Raw genomic sequence first — 22553 nt, 5'->3', positions numbered from 1 at the left:
GCATTGTACAAAGCCATCTGTATGATGTGCCCGGCCAGCTTCTTATACCACACCGCATGGCGCTGTAGGGCTTCAGGACTTGATTTGACAAGTCCATCCCTCCCATGTACCTATTGTAGTCCAGGATGCAGTCTGGTTTGGGGGTGGCCTTTCCTTCATATATCCTTAACCTGTAGTTATACCCCGATGCACTCTCGCACAGCTCATACATCTTCACGCCATACCTTGCCTTCTTACCCGGCAGGTACTTGCGGAATTGAACCCTCCCTTTAAAATGTACCAGGGACTCATCAATAGAAATACACTTCTCGGGGGTGTATGCTTGGGAAAACCGGGCACTGAAACGGTCTAATAGGGGTCTCCGTTTATACAAACTGTCAAAACTGGGGTCATCTCGGGGTGGGCACGGCTAATTATCAGTATAATGTAAGAAGCGAAGTATTGCCTCATTTATTTATTTTTTTAGGTTCCAGTTCAGTTCTGAAGTTGCTTTGAGGGGCCCATATATTAGAAACCCCTATCAAACACCCCATTTTAGAAACTAGACCCCTCAAAGTATTCACAACAGCATTTAGAAAGTTTATGAACCCTTTAGGTGTTTCACAGAAATTTAGAGCAAAGTAGAGGTGACATTTACTTTTTTTTTTGTCAGAAAATCCTCTTTATACCATTTTTTTTATAACACAAAAGGATTTATCAGAGAAACGCAACTCGATACTTATTGCCCAGATTCTGCAGTTTTTAGAAATATCCCACATGTGGCCTTCGGGCGGTAATGGACTGAAGCACCGGCCTCCGAAGCAAAGGAGCACCTAGAGGATTTTGAGGCCTCTTTTTTATTAGGCACCATGTCCGGTTTGAAGAGGTCTTGTGGTGCCAAAACATTGGAAACCCCCCAAAAGTGACCCCAATTTGGAAACTAGACCCCTTGAGGAATCCATTGCAGTTTTCATGTCATGCATGCGGCTTTTTGATCAGTTTTTATTCTATTTTTAGGTGGCGTGGTGACTAAAAAACAGCAATTCTACTATTGTTTTTTTATTCTATTTTTTTTACAGCGTTCACCGTGCGCTATAAATGACACATTCACTTTATTCTGCGTGGCGATACGATTACGGCGATACCAGAGGTTTATAGTTTTTTTTTATGTGTTATGGCGTTTGCACAATAAAATACGTTTTGTAAACAATCATTCACTTTTTGTGTTCCTTATTCTAAGAGCCATAACGTTTTTATTTTACAATCAATAAAGCCGTGCGAGGACTTATTTTTTGCGTAACGAACTGTAGTTTCGATCAGTACCATTTTTCGGTACATGCGACTTTTTGATCTCTTTTTATTCAATTTTTTGGGAGGTGAAGTGACCAAACAATTGTTATTGTGGTACGGTTTATCATTATTTTTTTTTACGGCGTTCACCGTGCGGGATAAATAACAAAATAATTTTGTAGTTCAGGCCGTTACGGACGCGGCGATACTAATTATGTATAGTTTATTTGTTTATATATTTTTATTAATAATAAATGACTGATAAGGGAAAAAGGGGGATTTTTAGTTTTAATACTTTTAAAAAAAAATTATTTTTTTATTTTTACACAACTTTTTTTAACTTTTTTTTAACTTTATTACTTTGTCCCACTAGGAGACTTGAGGGCAGGAGGCCCTGATCGCTATTCTAATACACTGCACTACATGCGTAGTGCAGTGTATTAGAACTGTCAGCTACTCACTGACAGCAAGCATAGTGGGTCCCGACGTTGTCAGGACCCACTAGGCTTCCGTCTATGGCATAGCTGGACGCCATTGTTTGGTGTCCGGTTGCCATAGTCACCATCGCCGGCCGCTATCGTGTAGCAGGCCGGCGATGGCGGATTAACCCCTAAGAAGCCGCGATCGCTATTGAACGCGGCTTCTGAGGGGTTAATCGGCGGGGGAGCTCCGCGATCGGTCCCGGCACATTGAGCAGTGATAGTCTGCTGTCGGAAACAGCAGCTATCACAGCTCATGAACGCGCCCTGCGCCGTGTTTACTCCATGACATACTATTATGTCATGGAGCGCGAACGATGCACTTACCATGACATAATAGTATGTCCTGGAGCGTTAAGGGGTTAAAGAAACAACTCTCTTACTTATGTTGTACTACTGTGTATTTAAGTGGGAAAGTAATATGGTTTCCCAAATCTAAAGATTTTAGATGAATCCAAGTCCTTTATGGCAGCAAGAAAAAAAATGGTAAAACGGTTGGTAACAAATAACTATATTAACCCAATCCCGACATTTGACGTATCCATACGGCAAAGTCGGGTAGGGGGAAGTATGGTTCGGGCAAGTACGATGCGGGTGTCGGCTGTTTGTTAGAGCTGACACTTCAGAGTAACGAACGCAGCATTTAAATCGTTAGAAAGAGGGGCGACCCTCTCTAACAGCTCATCGCGCCCCCTGCAACACAATCGGGGGGGGGGGGGGGATGGTTGCTATGGCTGCCTGGGGGCCTAATTAAGGCCCTCAGGTCCGCCATCTTTGTGCACCACCGGCAGGGCTTAATAGTTGCCTGTCAGAATCACAATATACTGCAATACATCAGTATAGATCGCTGGTTGAAGTCCCCTAGATGGACTAATAAACAAAAAGTAAAAATTAGTTAACTTTTTTTTGTGGTAAAAAAAAGAAATAAAAAAATAAAAAAGTTCAAAAAACCCTCCTTTTCCCATTTCCCCCTAGAGCATAGTAAAAAATAAAATAAATAAACATAATTGGTATCGCCGCGTCCGTAAAAGTCGGAACTATTACAATATATCATTATTTACCTGCACGGTGAACGCCGTAAGAAAATAAAATTGTAAATGCCAGAATCTTTATTTTTTGGTGACCTCATCTCCAACAAAAAATGAAATAAAAAGTGATCAAACCGTCGCATGTACACCAAAATTGTATTATTAAAAACGACAGCTTATCCCGCAAAAAATAAGCCCTCATTCCACTTAATCGACAGAAAAATAAAAAAGTTATGGCTCTCGGAATTTGGTGACAAAATAAATTCTTTTTTACACTTAGGTTTTTACTTGTAAAAGTAGTCAAATATAGAAAAAACTATATATATTTGGTATCTCCGTTATCGTATTGACCCACAGAATAAAACAAACATGTTGTTTTAATTGCACAGTGAATTCCGTAAAAACGGCGTGCGAAAAACCATGGAGGAATCGCTGTTTCCTAGTACATAATATGTCTAAATAAATGGTGCTACGAAAAATTCGTCCCGCAAAAATCAAGCCCTCATAGTACTATATCGACAGAAAAATAAAGACGTTATGGCTTTTGGAAGGTGGGGAGGAAACAACCAAAATGAAAAACTGAAAAAGGGCTGCGGCGGGAAGGGGTTAATCAATGGTTGCACAATACAGTAGTAAGAATACTTATAGTCACCAAACAGACATTACAAAATTGGAATACAAGCAGATAAATTCACTGGGAGAAAATATACCTGATGAAGTTGGGTCTTCGGAAAAGTCAGGTAATTCCTCAGGAGGATCCCCATAAAATGAGTTGAATTTGTGGCTAGACACCGCAGCTAAAACAGCTCCCTGTGTAAGGAAAAATAGATTACATATAGCCAAAGTGTAACATCAATGAATATCAATTGGTTATACATATAGCAGGGATTTACCTTTACATAGTAACATGCAAATATGAGATAGATGTTTATTTATTAATATAGCTATAGAGATCTATAAAATATACACCAATTAGGAATACCATAAAAACCAATGACAGGTGAAGGGAGTAACATTGATTTTCTGGTGACAGTGGCTCCTGACAAGGAGTGGAATATATTAGGCATCAACTGATCAGTCATTTCTTGAAGTCGATGTGTTGGAAGCCGGAAATATGGGCGAGCGTAAGGATCTGAGCAACTTTGACAAGGCCCAAATCATGTAATAGCCAACGACAGCATCAGAGCACATACAAAACCGCAGGTCTTGTGGGGTGTTCCTGGTATGCAGTGGTTAGTACCTACCAAAAGTGGTCCAAGGAAGGACAACCGGTAAACCAGAGGCAGGGTCATTGATGAACATAGGAAGCAAAGGCTAGCCCCATCTGATCCCACAGAAGAGCTACTGCAGAACAAATTGCTGAAGTTAAAAGGGGTTGTCCAGGAAAAAAAAAATTATAAAAAGTGTCCCCCAGCCTTGGTTTGCCTTCCCTAATACCCCCTATTAATCTTCTAACCAGTTTCTGTTTGATCTCCATTGTCACTGCTGCTCTGTTTGTTTACATCCCTTGCTTTTGGTCCTGGCTGTTTCCGGTCTTGTAACCAACCATACCCATGATCCCCTGCTGCATCTGAAGAGACAGCTTGCACCCCCCCCTTACTCCAAAGCATCTCAGCTATTTGCATACTGCCACGCCCCTCTATGTTCACAGGATCATTCCCTGCTCTAATTCCAGGCAGCTCCCTCCCTGCACACGGTCTTATACACGAATAATCATCATTATCATTTGTGCCTCCATCTATCACCGATTTAAAGAGGCTGCATCACCACATTATAAGTGCCCTATATTGTACATGATGTGATCGGAGCTGTAATGTAGATTACAGCAGTGTTTTTTTATTTATAAAAACGATCATTTTTGACCTATATTAGCTTTATGCTAATGAGTTTCTTAATGACCAACTGGGCGTGTTTTACTTTGACCAAGTGGGCGTTGTACAGAGGAGTGTATGATGCTGACCAATCAGTGACCAATCAGCGTCATACACTTCTCTCCATTCATTTACTCTGCACATAGCGATATAGCTATATCGTTATGTGCAGCCACATACACACACACACACACACACACACACACACACACACACACACACACACACACACTAACATTACTGCAGTGTCCTGACAATGAATATACATTACCTCCAGCCAGGACGGGAAGTGTATTCAGAATCCTGACCACTTCTCTGCATTTCTCTGTGATTTACAGCATAGCAGGCGTAGTCTCGCGAGATTACGCTGTAAGCTGTCATTTACAGTGAGATCTCGCAGTGCTGTAAATAGACACTATATTAGAAATGTTATTAAATATGTCTAATTAAGTTAAAATTTAAATAAAATGTATTCCTGGATAACCCCTTTAATGCTGGCTAGGAAAGAAAGCGGTCAGAACACACAGTGCTACGCATCTTGCTGCATTTGGGTTGGTGTAGCAGCATACCAGTCAGAGAGCCCATGTAGACACCTGTTCACCGCCCAAAGCGCCTTCAATTGTGCACGTGAGCATCAGGACTGGACCATGGAGCAATGAGGCCTTGTCTGATGAATCAGTTTTTGCCCCATACTGCGGACTGTCAGGCGTGCGGTTTACCTGGTGAAGAGATGGCACCAGGATTACGTGTGGGAAGAAGGAAAGCCGGTAGTGGCAGCGAGATGCTCTGGGCAATATTTTGCTGGGCAACCTTGGGTCCTGGCATTTATGTGGATGTTTCTTTAACTCGTACCCCCTACCGAAACATTGTTAAAGACCAAGTACACCCCTTCATGGCAACGGTATTCCCTAATAGCAGTGCCCTCTTTCAGCAGGATAATGTGCCCTGCCACACTGCAAACATTGCTCAGGAATGGTTTGAGGAACATGTCAAATAGCTCAAGGTGTTGACTTGCTTGGCCTCTAAATCCTCCAGTTCTCAATCTGTGGGATGTGCTGAAAAAGTCCAATCAACGAAGGCACCATCTCGCAACTTACAGGACTTAAAAGCAACTACTTCTAATGACTTGGACTCCACAAGACCTCTAAAGATGTCCTGTGGTATTTGGCACCATCATTCAATGGATCAGAAGGGTATTGGTGGTACGAGGGGGACCTACACAATATTAGGTAGATGGTTTTTATGTTATAGCTGAATGGTGGATATAGAAGATATATTACGCACACATACACAGAGAAATGGGAGACAAAGTAATTTAATTCGATCTAACAGTAGTAAAATGCGTGGCTTACTAAATACAAACAAGTAATTAAAATATGGGTAAAGTATCAGAAGGCGAATGTTTGCAAACCATAGGAGGAGACAACTGGTAAAAAAAGAAGACTGCATGAGAATATGATAGAACCACTGAACAGAGAACACACATAAGACAACACTGCCTGTGAGCCCTAAATAATGTTCTCTATGTAAAGTTACTTCCACGGCACATCGTGATTTATTGCATAACCAACAGAGCTGACAACTGCTTTCTTAATTTAGATTTGATAAGCTTGATTTTTTTTCTAAACCTTCAAACATAACTTTTAAAAACACCAAAGGAAGTTAATCAAGTCAAAAAGTTGCCTTTGCGCATTTGATTTTACTTTAGCTGTATATTTTAAAATGTAAATTGATAGCATCACTCACACGCCTGTATCTGAGAACCATATTGGATAACTATTGAAGGAAGGATACCAAATTTTCACATGGTTGCATGCTTGAACAGTCCTATTTCTTTACATAGTTTGCATTTAAAAAACACAGCGTTTTATCAGAGGTCGTATTAAAGGTTCGATACTATTGTAAATGCATATTACAAAGCTCGTACACGTACAAGGGAGAATGGAGCGGTTCGAGTAGCTGCAGTCTGTTCTTGTGAGCCGCTGCGTGGACCAGTCCCATTGATTTCTATTGAAGCAAGTTTGTCAGTGCGGCATCTCACAAGGAAAGATCTGCAGCCGCTTGATCTGTCGGCTCCCTGCTTCCTTGTACATGTTGGGGCTCCTTGCAGAGGCGCTGTGTATATTACAAAGTGTTTTCACTTGATGTTCAGACAATTTGTAATCTATATTTGCATTAGCAACCCCATTAAAGTTGTATTCTACTCAAAGGAGATCAATTGTGTCTGAAAATAGCAAAATGGCAGCAAATATGGTTGAAAAACATTAAAAAAGGGAGATCGATAACAAAATATGGACAATATTGACATAAAGCTTTTTTTAATGCCATACTTGTCTGCTGTTGAGGGTGTTACTGACATCATGGTCTGCATCGCTTGAGCGAGATTGGAGCGTTGCCACGTATTCCGGTATCAGTGGGCCGCTGCTGGTGGATAAGTATCCAATTTTCCATCTCCTTGCTATATGGATATTGTACACGCAGGTACCAGTGCCTTGCCTGGACTGGTATGGCACCTGCACTCCATAAGCAAAGCCAGCACTCTACATTAAAGTACATTTTGTAGTCATTTGAACATATCCTTGAGTACCACACTATCTGGGACTGTGCAATATTGGCTCTATCCCATATAATATATGCGTTTTCTCTGCTCACAGCCTACATGAACTGTGAGCGGCCCTTAGCTCTTTTGTGGTCTTTCTATCCGTGGACCCCAGTACCATTATGGCTATTTATGAATACTAAGATACAGTGATTGTTTCTGAAACATTATATTTAATCTATGCATATAACTATGAATTTTCTTTTACTTGGCCTCAGTTATGAAATATATGGGATGACTTTTTTTTTTATTATGCTCTATTTTTGTTTTTATGTACAGAATCACCAGATAAAATACCATATGAATTACTTTTTATCATTTCTCTGACCGAATGTCTGTCTGCTATTTTCCCTCCGTTTCCCTATTCCTGGTTTTCCCATGTTATCAAAGCTATTTGTTGTTTGTCCTAGCCTTTCACTGTATTTTGTGTCATTGAGATCTTACTTTAACCCCTTGGTGACATGTGACAAATGTACAGAGTATGAAGCGGGCTCAGGGGCTAAACGTTCACATTTCAGCAGGACAATGATCCCAAGCAAAAGGGACAAAGCAACACAGGAGTGCTGAACAACAGAAAGGTGAAGGTTCTATTATTGTCTAGTCCAGGTTCTCAATTTAATAAAGAATCCTTGGCACTATTTAAAAACTGCTGTCTATCAAACCTGATAAACCTAGAGCAAATTGGCAAAAATCATTCCCAAAAAGTTACATGGACACTAGTCGGACATGCTGCGGAAAAGTCTGCAGTGTATCCGACCCAGAACTCCAGCTGAATGTCTGCACAAAGTTTTTAAATTTGTTGCAAATTTTTGACTTAACCATTGAAGTCAGTAAGGAAAATTTGCAGAACGATTCTGCAGAATAAGTTGAAAAGCTACGAATGCGGATAAAAAAAGCTGTAGGACATTTTATCTACAGATTTTTACTGCAGCGCGTGGATGAGATTTTTTTAAAATCCGGAAGGAAAATCCGCAGCTAAACTGCCCTGTGTGAACAAACAATGACCAAAGCTGGTAGAACCTTTCGCCAAATACCCTATTTTTTTATGCATCAACAATAGTTTGAAGAGCTTGAAAATTTGAAAAAAATAACAAAAGAAAAAAACCAGCTGACTAATAATGAACTGTATATTTGATAGCATACTCGTTTACAATAAAAATACTAGCTGGAACAATAGGTGTAAAGCTTCCTTCACACTGCAGTTTTTTTTCTCCATCTGAGGTGTAGGCATACAGTGGAATAGGTTGCCCTGAGCAGAACGCTACCTAAAGCGCTGTGCCTGGGGAAGCCCCTGATGTCACGGTCCATAAATGGACAGTGAAGCCAGGAGTTTTTAAATACTGTAGTCCCCAAAGAGAGCATCTGAAGTGCTCTGGCATGGTACTCTGGCCCTGGGGAAGCTACTGACATCACTGTCCATGTTTGGACAGTGACGTCAGGAGGTATTTGATGCGGGAGTTGCTGGCCAGAGCGTCAGCATCGGCCCTAGAGAAGCTTCTGAAGTCACTGACATCAGAATTTTCGTGATGCCAGAGTTGCCAGCCAAAAAGTTGGAAGCGCTCTGGCCCTGGACTCCAGACATCACATGCGGGCTGGTCCAATATCCCCCACGACTGCAGGAACTATAAAGCAGCCAAAATACCCGGCTTCTATCTCTGTCCGAGAAGACTACATGACAGCAGCTTCCCTGGGTTAGGGACAGTGACATTTTAAGCCAGTGCCATAAAATAATCCAATAATTGTGAAACTGAACACGTTGGGCAGAAAAGATTTAGACTGTTGTTTCAGGCGCTGGAGTTAGATGCGCACGCCTCTTAATAAATTCCGTGCATCTCTGGCCGTCCGTTCTGCAGAAAGTCAAATCTACTCTAGCTACGAGCTGCAGTAGATTACGCAATAATTCACGCCAGTTTATGGCATAAATGATAAAAAATTTGTTGGGATGTGGAAGGCCATGCCCGCTTCTGCTAAGCCCCGCACCCACTTGTAAAGTTGTGTAAGCGGCGCAAATGCCTCCAATGTCGCAATTTGCGCCTTTCGAGGCATTGGTTACTTTTCCATGACAAAAAAAATTGCGGAGAGTGAATAATTCATTTCCCCCATTGTTGCCAAGATGAGCTCTCAATTGCCAAATTCGTTAAAATAATTTATAATCTTACCTTTAATTTCCTCCTTGCATTAAATTTTCTTAGTTGTTCTACAGTTTCTGGCAAGTGGATCTTGTATGCATAGCGATCTCTTTCCTGTAACAGAGGACAGTTGCATTATTCCACAAAGTAAATAATCAATGCAAATAAAGTTTTGGGTAGGCAAATAAATGAATAAATGAAAAAAACCACATTGGTATAAATTCAAATCTGGGGCAAAGGGACAAGCGGAGCAGTTGGGACATTGAAAAATGAGGGCTAAAATCGAATTGGTTTGAGGCCAATTTTTCAAAATCAGAGCTGCAACACAACCAATTGGTTGCGATCGGCAACTTCTAAACTCAACAAAAAAAATTCCCCCTAATTACGTTCCCACATGCATTCAACTTATGTGGTTAAAAGCAGGGGAATACAATAGGATTCAGATTAAGGCAAATGTGATTGCATTCCGTGACTCAAAGCGATTAAAGACATACATTTACACTAAATGTTATTGGCTAAATAGTCATTATGGCTGGGATAACACACTACGGTTTTTGTTGCGTTTTTAAAGAAGATTGGTCACCTTTCCGGACATGTCTATTTTAGTAAATAATTGCATTTCCCACAAAATAACTATTTTGGAACATCTTTTCATAGAACGCTACATTGTGTCGTTCCCTTATTATTCCTGAAACGTGTAAATAAATTGACAACTGGGTGTTAACAGTTTGGGATGTGTCCATACACAGTGACACATCCATTTGACAAGAGGAATTGTAACACCCAGATGTCCATTTATTCATACGGAACAGAATGAGAACGTTTATAATAAAAAAAACAAAGAAATAAAACAATTCGAAGAGGCTTTTCTTTGATTTATTTGGAGGGGGAAAAAGACAAAAAGTGTCTCTAGATAGACTTCAAGCTTCCAAGCAGGAAGGGGGTATATCCTTTCCAAACCTGATAAAATACAATATGGCATGTATCATGAGATATCCTATTGAGTGGATTAGAAAGAGCTCAAATTCAGTGGATAAGGAGCTTGGAGGTGGCTTTTTTTTCACCGTTTCCTCTGAGCTCAATTGTTCTGGCACGAAATGCTGACATACCAGTAGCCCAGATGAATATGCGATGTTATACAGTGATACATGGAAGGTTTGCGTTAAGTGTACCTCTATATTTGGAATTTCACCCCACATTACTAGGTTATCCATAATAGGAGAGCATCCCGCATTAGTGACTATTATACCCAAAAAAAAGTAATTTTAAAATGGCAACAATGTGGGTTGAAATCTAGAATTCAAGTGATTCAACGAGAAAATCAATGATTTACACTTTCCATGAAATGCTAGATGAATTTTCAATCTCAAATAAAGACTATTTATATTATTACCAGTGGAGACGCTTAATGTGTCAGTTTTGTAGAGACCATCCTAATCTCTGGAATCCAGCACATTTTTATAAAATAATACCAAATGCAGGAGGTAAAACCTCAATATATCTCATATCCATCATATATTACATATCACTAGGATAAAATATAAAGAGTTAAATTCAAATTTTTTTTGAAAAATGGGCAAAAGAAAACCTCCCAGATATTAAAATATCACCAGTTCAGACCCAGAAAAAAAAAAAATATAAGGGTTTGGAAGAATACCAACATAGCCGTAAAATCTGAAATATTAACCAGTTAGTGACTGTCAATATGCCTGTTCACGGCGCTGCATAGGAATAAATAAATAGAGAAGGAAGTCGTTAAATCTCCCTGCTCTCAGCTACCAGAGGTAGCTGAGGGCAGGCGACATCCCTGCTCGAACGGGTGAGATCGATATAAGTATTGATCTCACCCGTTTAACCAGTCAGATGCTCAATAGCGAGCACTGCATCAGAGTTGTTTTGGAGAGACTGAGGGAGCGCCCTCTCTCTCCCACCGACACCCGGCGATAAGAACGCGGAGTGTCTGTATCTCCGATGGCAGCCGGGGGCCAAATAAAGGCCCCCAGGTCTGCCTGTAGTGATTTCCTGCTAGGCCATAAATGGACAGGGAGTAATACACTGCAATACAAAATTATTGCAGTGTATTAGAAAAGTGATCGGAGGATCACATATTAAAGTTCCCTAGTAGGACAAGTAAAAAAAAGTTTAACCCCTTAAGGACTCAGCCTTGTTAAGGCTCAGAGCCCATTTTTGAAATCTGACATATTTCACTTTATGTGGTAATCACTTCGGAATGCTTAAACCTATCCAAGCGATTCTGAGATTGTTTTCTCGTGAGACATTGGATTTATGTTAGTGGTAAAATTTGCTTGATATATTCAGTGATAATTTGTGAAAAATTGCAAAATTTAGAGAAAACGTACAAAAAAAAATAGCATTTTTCTGAATTTAAAGGATCTGCTTATAAAACAGATGGTTATACCACCCAAAATAGTTATGTTAGGGATCATTACCATGTATATTGTTTGCAAAAATATTATCCTTATATATATATATATATATATATATATATATATATATATATATATATATATATATAATCAGTATATTTCACAAAGAGATTGGATCTATGGAACACAAAGGAGCCTGTATGAGGGACACGTCTATGGAGACACCGCCCCTGGAATGCAAGAGGAGTGTACTGAAGAACTTACAGCTGAGGAGCCAATGGGGCTTAAGCACGTCCCACATCTCTAGGGAGGGAACTTGTGATTCTTTCTTTGTTCAATAAAAAAAGTTCAGTTCTTACTTCCTACTTGACTGAGGGAGGATCTGTACCAACTTGTCTGCCTGGTATATTTTCTCCATGCATGCTCTCAGATTCCAACTTACAGAGGTGGTTATTCGGTGTGAGACAACAGGGAGAAGGAAGCTACCCTGACAACTGGCGCCCAACGTGGGGCCACACTTGAGGGGATCTCGGAATCCGGACAACCGACAATCATAGGGTGAAACAGACGACCCAGGACTGCCCACTGAAGGAGCCTGATCACCTCCACAATAACTCGGTAAGTCAGTTGATTTTATTAATCTTCGACTTATCTGTGTTAGTGGACGGTCTTGTGGGAATATGTATAGCCTGTGTCGGTTGCCTGGATTAGCTCTCAGGCGACAGGGGCGACATCCCCGCTGTGTGGTCACGTACCCATAAGAAATTAGTCGAGCCCGACTAACCATCCTCTGGGTAATTAGGGACTAGATAGAAAATATAACCTGTCTTATACAGGGGCACGATAAGACGTGTGAAGAGTTGTGGGTAATATATCGGCCAGACCAAGAGAGTTGCAGTCCGAAAATTGTTACTAGATAGAAATTTTTATATTCCAGCGAGATTTAATAAATTGCAAACTGGAAGATTGTTATATTCCAGCGAGATTTAAGAAATTGCAGACTGCGAAATTGTAATATTCCAGCAAGACTTAATGAGTTGTAGACTGAGGAATTGTAATATTTTGGCCAGACCTCGGTGAAACCGGTCACTAGAAGGTTGCAGACCAAAAGGTGTTATATAAATTACGTGTATAATATAGACGGTTAGAATGGATGGTTTACGGTCCATATTCAAATCATCAGGATCACCCGTACCCGGACGATCCTATTCGTATGATTTGGTGAAGCAAAGGGAAGTTGGAAATAAGAAAGGTATTGTATGTTATATGCATTAGAAAACACAGGACCAGCCGCCGCCCTGTAATGGCGGCCGTACCTCATGTTGAGTGTGTCCTCATTGTGGGCAGCAAAGCCCCTCTCACAGCTGAGCTATGTGCTTCCTATTGGAGAGGCTGCCCTCCCACCCCTGATGAGGTCACACCCGGCCCAATCAAATCAGAATGAAATGATAGCCTTGTTAATTTTGTCATTTCCCTCAGTAACGAGTTGACGATAACACATTTCTTCTATTCTAGATTCCGTCCCAGGTTGCAGGACGCTGTGCACTGGTGAAAAGACACGTCATCATAATATAGAGATGGTGGCCGACAGATTGGACACTGTTACAGATTATGTGTTTGATGTTTTGAACGTAGATAATTCCTATACAATAGTGTGATGAATGATTGCAGATACGTACGTTGTTTTGCCGGCATTGAAATTGTTAAGATTGTGAGAATAGAAGCTGTGAGGAGTGAGTGTGTGACCCCCTCCTGTAGAATGCAATTGTGTGGGGGAGGGGGGCTGTGTGTAGTGTGAAGCAGACTGGTGTAAGCTTGTATATAGGGCATGGACTGATGAGACAAGGGATTACAATATTGCACTGATTTTAGATCTATATTGTATGCTCTTATTTTTAACAGCAGTAATGTCTAAAAAAACAAAAATTCTTAGTGTTTTGTGTATGGGGTTAAAATCAGTTTCTTTTTTTCTGTGTACAGGAAAGTTTCTTATCTTTGCGCATGTGCTGTTGTCCTAACCTTCACCCAGCGAGGAAAATATGACAGACTGCTGGATATGTCGGGGAAAAAAAAAAAAGGAAAAAGATGATAAAAGTTACGCTGCAGATTTATGTGCTATGATATGATAAGATTTAATGTGTTTTGATGTTAATTCAAATGTATTAAACTACAGATATTACAGGGTCTTGAAAGTGCATGTGCCCCCACTGTTCCCTATTCTTGTATATAGTTTATTGGTTTGCAGTAATTAATATTACCAGATATAATATTTTCCGTTTTATTGAATAACTAATTACAATTGTTTTGTTTTTGTTTTCACACATGAGGCACGTGCCTAAATGTTATTTTGGAAAATGAAAGATGTTTTACAGGTAAATGGTTGCAAGTTATTTTAAAGATAAAATTTATTTTTGTCAGGAGAAAGTCATTTTTGTTCCAGGCTGTTGTGTATTACAGGGGGTTAAACTAGTGCCCCCCAGACAGAGTGCCCAACCTTATTATGTTGAGATGTAGTTTTGAACCCTGCTACATTACTTTCGCAGAGTCCACAAAGGGGGGAATGGTGAAGGGACTGATCAGGTACAATTTTGGTTTGTTTTGAATTAATGAATTTGGTTCCAGGAGATCTACAAAATGTGCATAAGAGTAACCTAAATGTTGAGGTTTTTCTGTGTAGATCCTTCCAGAACAGTAAATATGGCACTGGGTATGCGGTGCTGTAGTCTCCACCCAATATGAGGTATTGTGTAAGAGACCATCCCCCTCCAGCAAATTGACTCAAGAGGCCGAGGTCACTCACAGATGAGTCTTTACAGATTTAGTAGGGAAGGAGGTGAAAATTATCTGAATACTGTTAATTTTATGTAAAGATTTTAGTAATTTTTATTTGTTTTTGTATTAATCAAGTATTTACAGAACCTGATAAAAGTGAGATTCTCAAAGTGTTCTGGATTATCAGATGAGTTTGGAGAGAAGTGTATAACATTTGTTTTTATTTTAGAGGATGAAGACGCCACCCCTTTGAAATATTCTATCTATATGTGACATGGGTTTTTAATGTAAATTTGTAATGTAGAGATACTTTATCATATACAGTATGTACAAGACAGGATACGAAGCACCAGGTAAATTATCCAGAAACCACTCTCACCTTCTCATTCATCTCAAGGAGCAGAGCTGGAGGTGCTCGCTGAGGCTTGTAACCTGGCTGGAGGTAAGACGGCCGACATTTACACTGACTCTAGGTACGCTTTTGGCATCGTCCACAATTATGGGCCCATTGGTAGTAGGAACTTTATTGGATCATCGGGTAAGCCAATTGAGAGAGCAAGAGAAGACAGACCTGACAACAAGGGTATGCGCGGCCAGGTATCAGTAAATTGGCTTGTCCCTGGATACAATAATGCCACCACTAGGTTTGTAGCAGCCTGCATGATGTGCGCACGGCATGACATAGGTAAAACAACAAAGGTACCTGTGAAAAGTGCAGCCTGGCTAGATTACCTGTCCTAGCGACTGCAGAACATACAACTACCCGAGGTATAAGTGCATGACAATGTGCTCGTGTGTATAGACATGTTCTCAGGGGGGCCTGAAGCCCGGCCGGTATCTTCCCCACTGCAGACGTTGTGTGTAGTGACAGGGGAACAGTGTTATCCCAAGTATTGACCTGGTGTTTGTACAATGATAAGATGTCAGCAGTTCTTCAGATGTTATCCCAAAGTTAGTTTGTTTAATAACAATATTCAAAAAATGTTGTGGGAATATTAAATACTGAGGTTAAGTTTTATGTAAAGTTCTGGACCAGCCTTAGTATTTGACTATTGGAGGCATCAGTATTATGTTTGTGTAAATGAGAACTTCTCAGTGCAAGAAGATTCACATTTGAAAAAATATTTTTGTTGTGAAAGGAACATTTTAGAGCAGAGAGTTCTGTGCAGTGTATATATATATATATATATATATATATATATATAAATATATATATAAAAGAGAACAACAATCAGTTTGTAGGTATCAGTTTTAGTTACTGCCCAGTGTGAATGTTTAACATAAAATATGTAATTGTTAATGTTTTTCTTCAAATTAATTATCCGATTAAGATCAATTACTGATTATGCGATGAAAAGCTTGTTCTCCACAGGAATCCAACTGGGAGCGGAAGGCGTGAGAACCAGATTCTGACAGAATTTGGACGGATAAAGGAAGGTAAACCGGTAGCACCCAAGGAACTCTTGATGGCACTTGTATTGATGGTGTATGACCTCACATATGCCCCAAGACTGTAAGAATCGATGTGGTATGTCCCAGGCTTTACAGCTGATGCTGCTAAATTCTGTTAGAGCTGTTTGATTAGCCTACAGAACAGTCTTGGCAGACCGGTGTCAATCTGATCATACCCGGCTCCCACAAAGAGAAGAGACCTTGAGAGGCCTTCCCAGGTAGAACGAACCAGAGTAGGGGGGGGGGGGGGGAGAATTGGTTTGAGACACTTGTCAGATAAACATGTGGAATCTGTGTATATTTCTGTGAGTAGGAGCTGTTCCAGGTAATCAGCTGAGATCAAGGTATAAATCCTGCTGGAAAGTGTGACACCAAGTTCAAATACAATGTACCCAGTAAATACACATCTTCTAGGTGCCCTGTCCAGTGGAACAGAGAAGTTTTTCTTACATAAAGGTGTTTGTTTGATGTCGTTTAAGGGCCTGTCATTATTATTGTATGTACTTAGAACAACGTTTATAGTGTACGCGGATGATGTTATCACCAGATTAGTATTTATTTTAACAATTGACGAGGGTTGGGGGTCCCCAGCAAGTGCCAGTAAACATGAACTAAAAGACTTTTAATATGATGAACTCCATCACTGAGATGCGGCAGGCGCAGCCGGAGCCAGTACAACGCGTTTATCATGAACTAACGGCAGTGTTACAATTCTAAGCAGACACCCAGACAAGTAACTTACCGGAGGAAGAGGACAGATGCGGAGGGTTTGTGGTAGTTACAATAAAACTCCACTACTCCGTCTACGTGGGATCTCACCCCAGGCTCACAACATGAGGTGCTATGTACAGCCCGGTGACGTATACTAAAAGAGACGGTGTCTGACAGATGAGAAGGACCAAACGAAGTCCTGATGACATCAGCAAAGATTAAAGTAAAGACCAAAGAGTGAATCCGTCAGCAGTATCAAGTATTTTAATAAGTGACCAGGTGGAGGATAGTAATAAATCCCTCACTGGACACCACTGTGCAGTCTGACTCCACAGAAGACAGGAGAAGAAGAGGACGATGATGTACAGGACTGGCAATGAACTGATGGGACCCAAAACCTGAGGGCGACAGCATGAGATTGGTGATAGCATTATATTATTAGTTGAAGCCCTATTGTTTATATTGTCTGAGGTTTATAATTATAATGTGTGTAAATATGCCACGGTGCTGCAAATTACGATCTGAGGAGTTTTATGTGGAGGTGTGAGGTGAAGGTCACTGGTTGTTGTCACTCATATGTAAGAAGTACATGGCAGCAATGAGAGCCCGGAGGTTAGGTTACCCGGGTGTCTTCAGGTTTGGGGAAGATGCTGCCCATGACCTGTTATATCTGCAGGGGTAAAAGTCCCATTAGGACAGTAAGTGACAGTGCGACAATTATTACCATTAATAAAAATGTAGACTGGATTAATTCTATATATTACAACCAGCAGCGGTTTGTAGATTAAACCAAGACAACCATCCTGTATCCTGAGGAGAATAAGGAAATTTAAGACCACTCCAAAACCTTGGAAGTCCAGGTACAAAGGGGGGTTACTCATAAGGAGTAGCTAGTCTCAAGCTGGTGAAGAAATCAAAAATCCCTACCCACCTGGTTCGAGTGGTCAGTGGTAGGTTGATAGGCAAGACTCAGGGATAGAGTAATAATATTTTTAGGGGGGACTGTCAGGGATCATTACCATGTATATTGTTTGCAAAAATATTATCCTTACATCTATCTATCTATATATCAGTATATTTCACAAAGAGATTGGATCTATGGAACACAAAGGAGCCTGTATGAGGGACACGTCTATGGAGACACCGCCCCTGGAATGCAAGAGGAGTGTACAGAAGAACTTACAGCTGAGTGGTCAATGGGGCTTAAGCACGTCCCACATCTCTAGGGAGGGAACTTGTGATTCTTTCTTTGTTCAATAAAAAAAGTTCAGTTCTTACTTCCTGCTTGACTGAGGGAGGATCTGTACCAACTTGTCTGCCTGGTATATTTTCTCCTTGCATGCTCTCAGATTCCAACTTACAGAGGTGGTTATTCGGTGTGAGATAACCGGGAGAAGGAAGCTACCCTGACAGTTACTAGTTCACATTTCCCATATGTCTACTTTAGACTGGCATAATTTTTTGAACATTTTATTTTTCTTGGATGTTACAAGGCTTAGAACATAAAAACAACAATTTCTCACATTTTAAAGAAAATTTCAAAAGCCATTTTTTGTAAGGAACTTTTTAAATCTGAAGTGGCTTTGAAGGGTATTAGAAACTATATTAGAAACCCACATAAAACACCCCATTTTAAAAACTAGACCCCTCAAAGTATTCAAAACAGCATTTAGAAAGTTTTTTTTTAACCCTTTATGCATTTCACAGGAATTAAAGCAAAGTGGAGGTGAAATGTGCAAATTTAATTTTTCTTGCTGAATTTCAATTTTATTCAATTTTTTTCGTTAACACAGAAGGTTTTACCAGAGAAACACTACTAAATCTGTATTGTCCAGATTCTGCAGTTTTTAGAAATGTCCCACATGTGGCTCTAGTGTGCTCGTGGACTAAAACACAAGCCCCAGAAGAAAAGAAGCACCTAGTGCATTTTTGGGCCTCTTTTATTAGAATATATTTTAGGCAGCATGCCAGGTTTTAAGAGGTGTTGAGGTGCTAAACAGTAGGAATTTCCCAAAAGTGACACCATTTTGGAAACTATACCCCCTCAAGGAATTAATTTATGGTTGTGGTTACCATTTTTACCCCACAGTTTTTACACAGCACGTATTTGAATTGGGCTGTGAAATTAAAAAATGAAATGGTTTCTAATAAAATGTAATTTTTAATCAAAATTTCTTATTTTCACAAGGAATAAAATACCCAATTTTGTTGCCCAAAACAGAAAGAAATTTTTTCCAATAAGATGTAGTTTTGCCTCAAAATGTCTTATTTTCACAAGGAATAAAATACGGCAATAACCCATTTGTGGTGATAAACTGCCGTTTGGGCCCTTGGGAGGGCTCAGAAGGAAAGGACCAAAATTTGGCCTACTGGGGATTTGCTGGTGCCAAGTCATATATGCAGAATCCCCTGAGGTACCAGTACAGTTGAAACCCCCAAGAAGTGACCCCGTTTTAAAAACGACACCCCTTAAGGCATTCACCTAGGGGTGTAGTGAACATTTTGACCGGAGACATACACCCCATAAACTAATGTGGGTTCACCTGGGTACGGCAATACCCTACATGTGGCTGTTATCAGCTGCCTGGGCACACAGCAGGGCTCAGAAGGGAAAGATGAGGGGGATAAGCTGTGCAGAGTGCATCAGGGTAAGTAAAACACTTTCATACAGAGCTCTGGTTTTTCGGGACACGTGTCACATTGATATATTGTGTCCTTCCTTATCCCCCTCTTATAGCAGACTTTGGCAAGAAGGGAAAAAGTCAAAAGAGGTGCAGTTAGGGGGACTTCTCCTGGAAAGTGTTGCCCTGGTACAATGCGTGTGGCCTCGCTTCCAGAAGTACTGGGTGTCCCCCTTATTGGTCCCTAAAGATTAGGTTCTTGATAACCACCTCTTGAAATTCTAGGAAAGTCCCCGCCTGGCCTGTACATCGATCTAGCACGTACGCATTGTACAATGCCATCTGTATGATGAGCACGGCCAGCTTCTTATACCACACCGCATGGCGCTTCAGGACTTGATCTGACAAGTCCACCCCTCCCATGTACCTATTGTAGTCCAGGATGCAGTCTGGTTTGGGGGTCTCCGTACTGGTACATCATACAGGTACATGGGTACTGGTGTGGCCATGTATTGTCGTCAATACAAGGACGTCTCTTGTCCTTGTACTTGACACAATATGTTGCTGCTAGAATGTGCCCTGCTCTCACCCCTTCTGAGTGTTTGCCCAAGCAGAGTCTTCGGGAGGCCTCCCAGATTTCCTCTAGCAGTGCCGCATGTCGCAGTACTTCTGGAAGCGAGGCAGTTGAAGAGTGGGACGCTGGTATAAAAATTATCCAGGTAGAGGTGGTAACCCTGGTCCAAAAGTGGGTGCACCAAATCCCACACAATTTTTGCGTTAATTCCCAGTAAAGTGCGCATTCTGGGGGCTGAATACTGGTGTCCTTCCCTTCATATATCCTAAATTTGTAGGTATACCCTGATGCACTCTCGCACAGCTTATACATCTTCACGCCATACCTTGCCCTCTTACTCGGCAGGAACTGTCGGAATTGAAGCCTCCCTTTAAAATGTACCATGGACTCATCAATAGAAATACAATTCTCGGGGGTGTATGCTTGGGAAAACCGGGCACTGAAATGGTCCAATAGGGGTCTCTGTTTATACAAACGGTCAAAACTGGGGTAATCTCGGGGTGGGCACTGCTCATCATCAGTATAATGTAAGAAGCGAAGTATTGCCTCATTTATTTATTTTTTTAGGTTCCAGTTCTGAAGTTGCTTTGAGGGACCTATATATTAGAAACCCCTATCAAACACCCCATTTTAGAAACTAGACCCCTCAAAGTATTCACAACAGCATTTAGAAAGTTTATTAACCCTTTAGGTGTTTCACAGGAATTTAGCGCAAAGTAGAGGTGAAATTTTATTAATTTAATTTATTAGGCACCATGTCCGGTTTGAAGAGGTCTTGTGGTGTCAAAACTGTGGAAACCCCCCAAAAGTGACCCTATTTTGGAAACTAGACACCTTGAGGAATTCATTGTAGTTTTCATGGGGTGCATGCAACTTTTTTTATTCTATTTTTAAGAGGAGTGGTGACTAAAAAACAGCAATTCTACTATTGTTTTTTTATTATATTTTTTTGGACAGCGTTCACCGTGCGCTATAAATGACATTCACTTTATTCTGCGGGGCGATACGATTACGGCGATTCCATATGTTCATAGTTTTTTTTTTTAAGTAAAAAAGTAGTTTTAAAAAAAAATAAATAAATACATGTGCACAAGGCCCAGGGACCAGATGGGATACACCCTAGAATTCTTAAAGAGCTTAGTTCAGTTATTTCTGTCCCCCTTTTCATAATATTCAGAGATTCTCTAGTGACTGATATAGTGCCAAGGGACTGGCGCAGGGCAAATGTGGTGCCTATTTTAAAAAAAAAGGGCTCTAGGTCTTCCCCGGGTAATTATAGACCAGTAAGCTTAACATCCATCGTGGGGAAAATGTTTGAGGGGCTATTGAGGGACTATATACAGGATTATGTGACAAAAAATAGTATTATAAGTGACAGCCAGCACGGTTTTACTAAGGACAGAAGTTGTCAAACTAACCTGATATGTTTTTATGAGGAGGTGAGCAGAAGCATAGACAGAGGGGCCGCTGTGGATATAGTGTTTTTGGACTTTGCAAAGGCATTTGACACTGTCCCTCATAGACGTCTAATGGGTAAATTAAGGACTATAGGTTTAGAAAATATAGTTTGTAATTGGATTGAGAATTGGCTCAAGGACCGTATCCAGAGAGTTATGGTAAATGATTCCTACTCTGAATGGTCCCCGGTTATAAGTGGTGTACCCCAGGGTTCAGTGCTGGGACTACTATTATTCAACTTATTTATTAATGATATAGAGGATGGGATTAATAGAACTATTTCTGTTTTTGCAGATGACACCAAGCTATGTAATATAGTTCAGTCTATGGAATATGTTCGTGAATTGCAAGCGGATTTAAACAAACTAAGTGTTTGGGCATCCAGTTGGCAAATGAAGTTTAATGTAGATAAATGTAAAGTTATGCATCTGGGTACCAACAACCTGCATGCATCATATGTCCTAGGGGGAGCTACACTGGGGGAGTTGAGAAGGATCTGGGTGTACTTGTTAATCATAAACGAAATAACAGCATGCAATGTCAATCAGCTGCTTCAAAGGCCAGCAGGCTATTGTAGTGTATTAAAAGAGACATGGACTCGCGGGGCAGGGATGTAATATTACAACTTTACAAAGCATTAGTGAGGCCTTATCTAGAATATGCAGTTCAGTTCTGGGTTCCAGTTCATAGAAAGGATGCCCTGGAGTTGGAAAAAATACAAAGAAGAGCAACAAAGCTAATAAGGCGCATGGAGAAACTAAGTTATGAGGAAAGATTCAAAGAATTAAACCTATTTAGCCTTAAAAAAAGACGACTAAGGGGGGACATGATTAAATTTCTATAAATATATTAATGCCACATACAAAAAATATGGTGAAATCCTGTTCCATGTAAAACCCACTCAAAAAACAAGGGGGCACCTCCCTCCATCTGGAGAAAAAAGATTCAACCTGCAGAGGCGACAAGTCTACTTTACTGTGAGAACGGTGAATCTATTGAATAGCCTACCGCAGGAGCTGGTCACAGCAGGGACAGTAGATGGCTTTAAAAAAAGGCTTAAATAATTTTCCTGGAAGAAAAAAATATTATCTCCTATGTTTAGAAATGGTTCCCTTCCCTTTTCCCGTCCCTTGGTTGAACTTGGACAGGTGTCTTTTTTCAGCCGTACGAACTATGTAACTATGGTGTTTGCACGATAAAATA

At 40.5% G+C, this 22553-nt stretch overlaps 1 protein-coding gene across 14 annotated transcripts in view; it reads right to left on the bottom strand.

The window, feature by feature from the left end:
• The window catches only part of CASK (calcium/calmodulin dependent serine protein kinase), a 295974-nt gene that overhangs the window by 112290 nt on the left and 161131 nt on the right, over positions 1–22553 (bottom strand). For all 14 annotated transcript variants that reach the window (XM_075853921.1, XM_075853923.1, XM_075853929.1 and 11 more), the window contains exons 9-10: positions 9406–9489; positions 3487–3586 (exon numbers count right to left, since the gene is read on the bottom strand). In XM_075853921.1, coding sequence (XP_075710036.1) covers positions 3487–3586; positions 9406–9489 — 184 coding nt within the window. The remainder of the gene's footprint in view (positions 1–3486; positions 3587–9405; positions 9490–22553) is intronic.

Source organism: Rhinoderma darwinii, chromosome 2, assembly GCF_050947455.1.
Source record: "Rhinoderma darwinii isolate aRhiDar2 chromosome 2, aRhiDar2.hap1, whole genome shotgun sequence".
Classification (NCBI taxonomy): Eukaryota; Metazoa; Chordata; class Amphibia; order Anura; family Rhinodermatidae; genus Rhinoderma; species Rhinoderma darwinii.
Note: the sequence above shows the minus strand (reverse complement) of the source record. Positions and strands in the feature narration are given on the sequence as shown.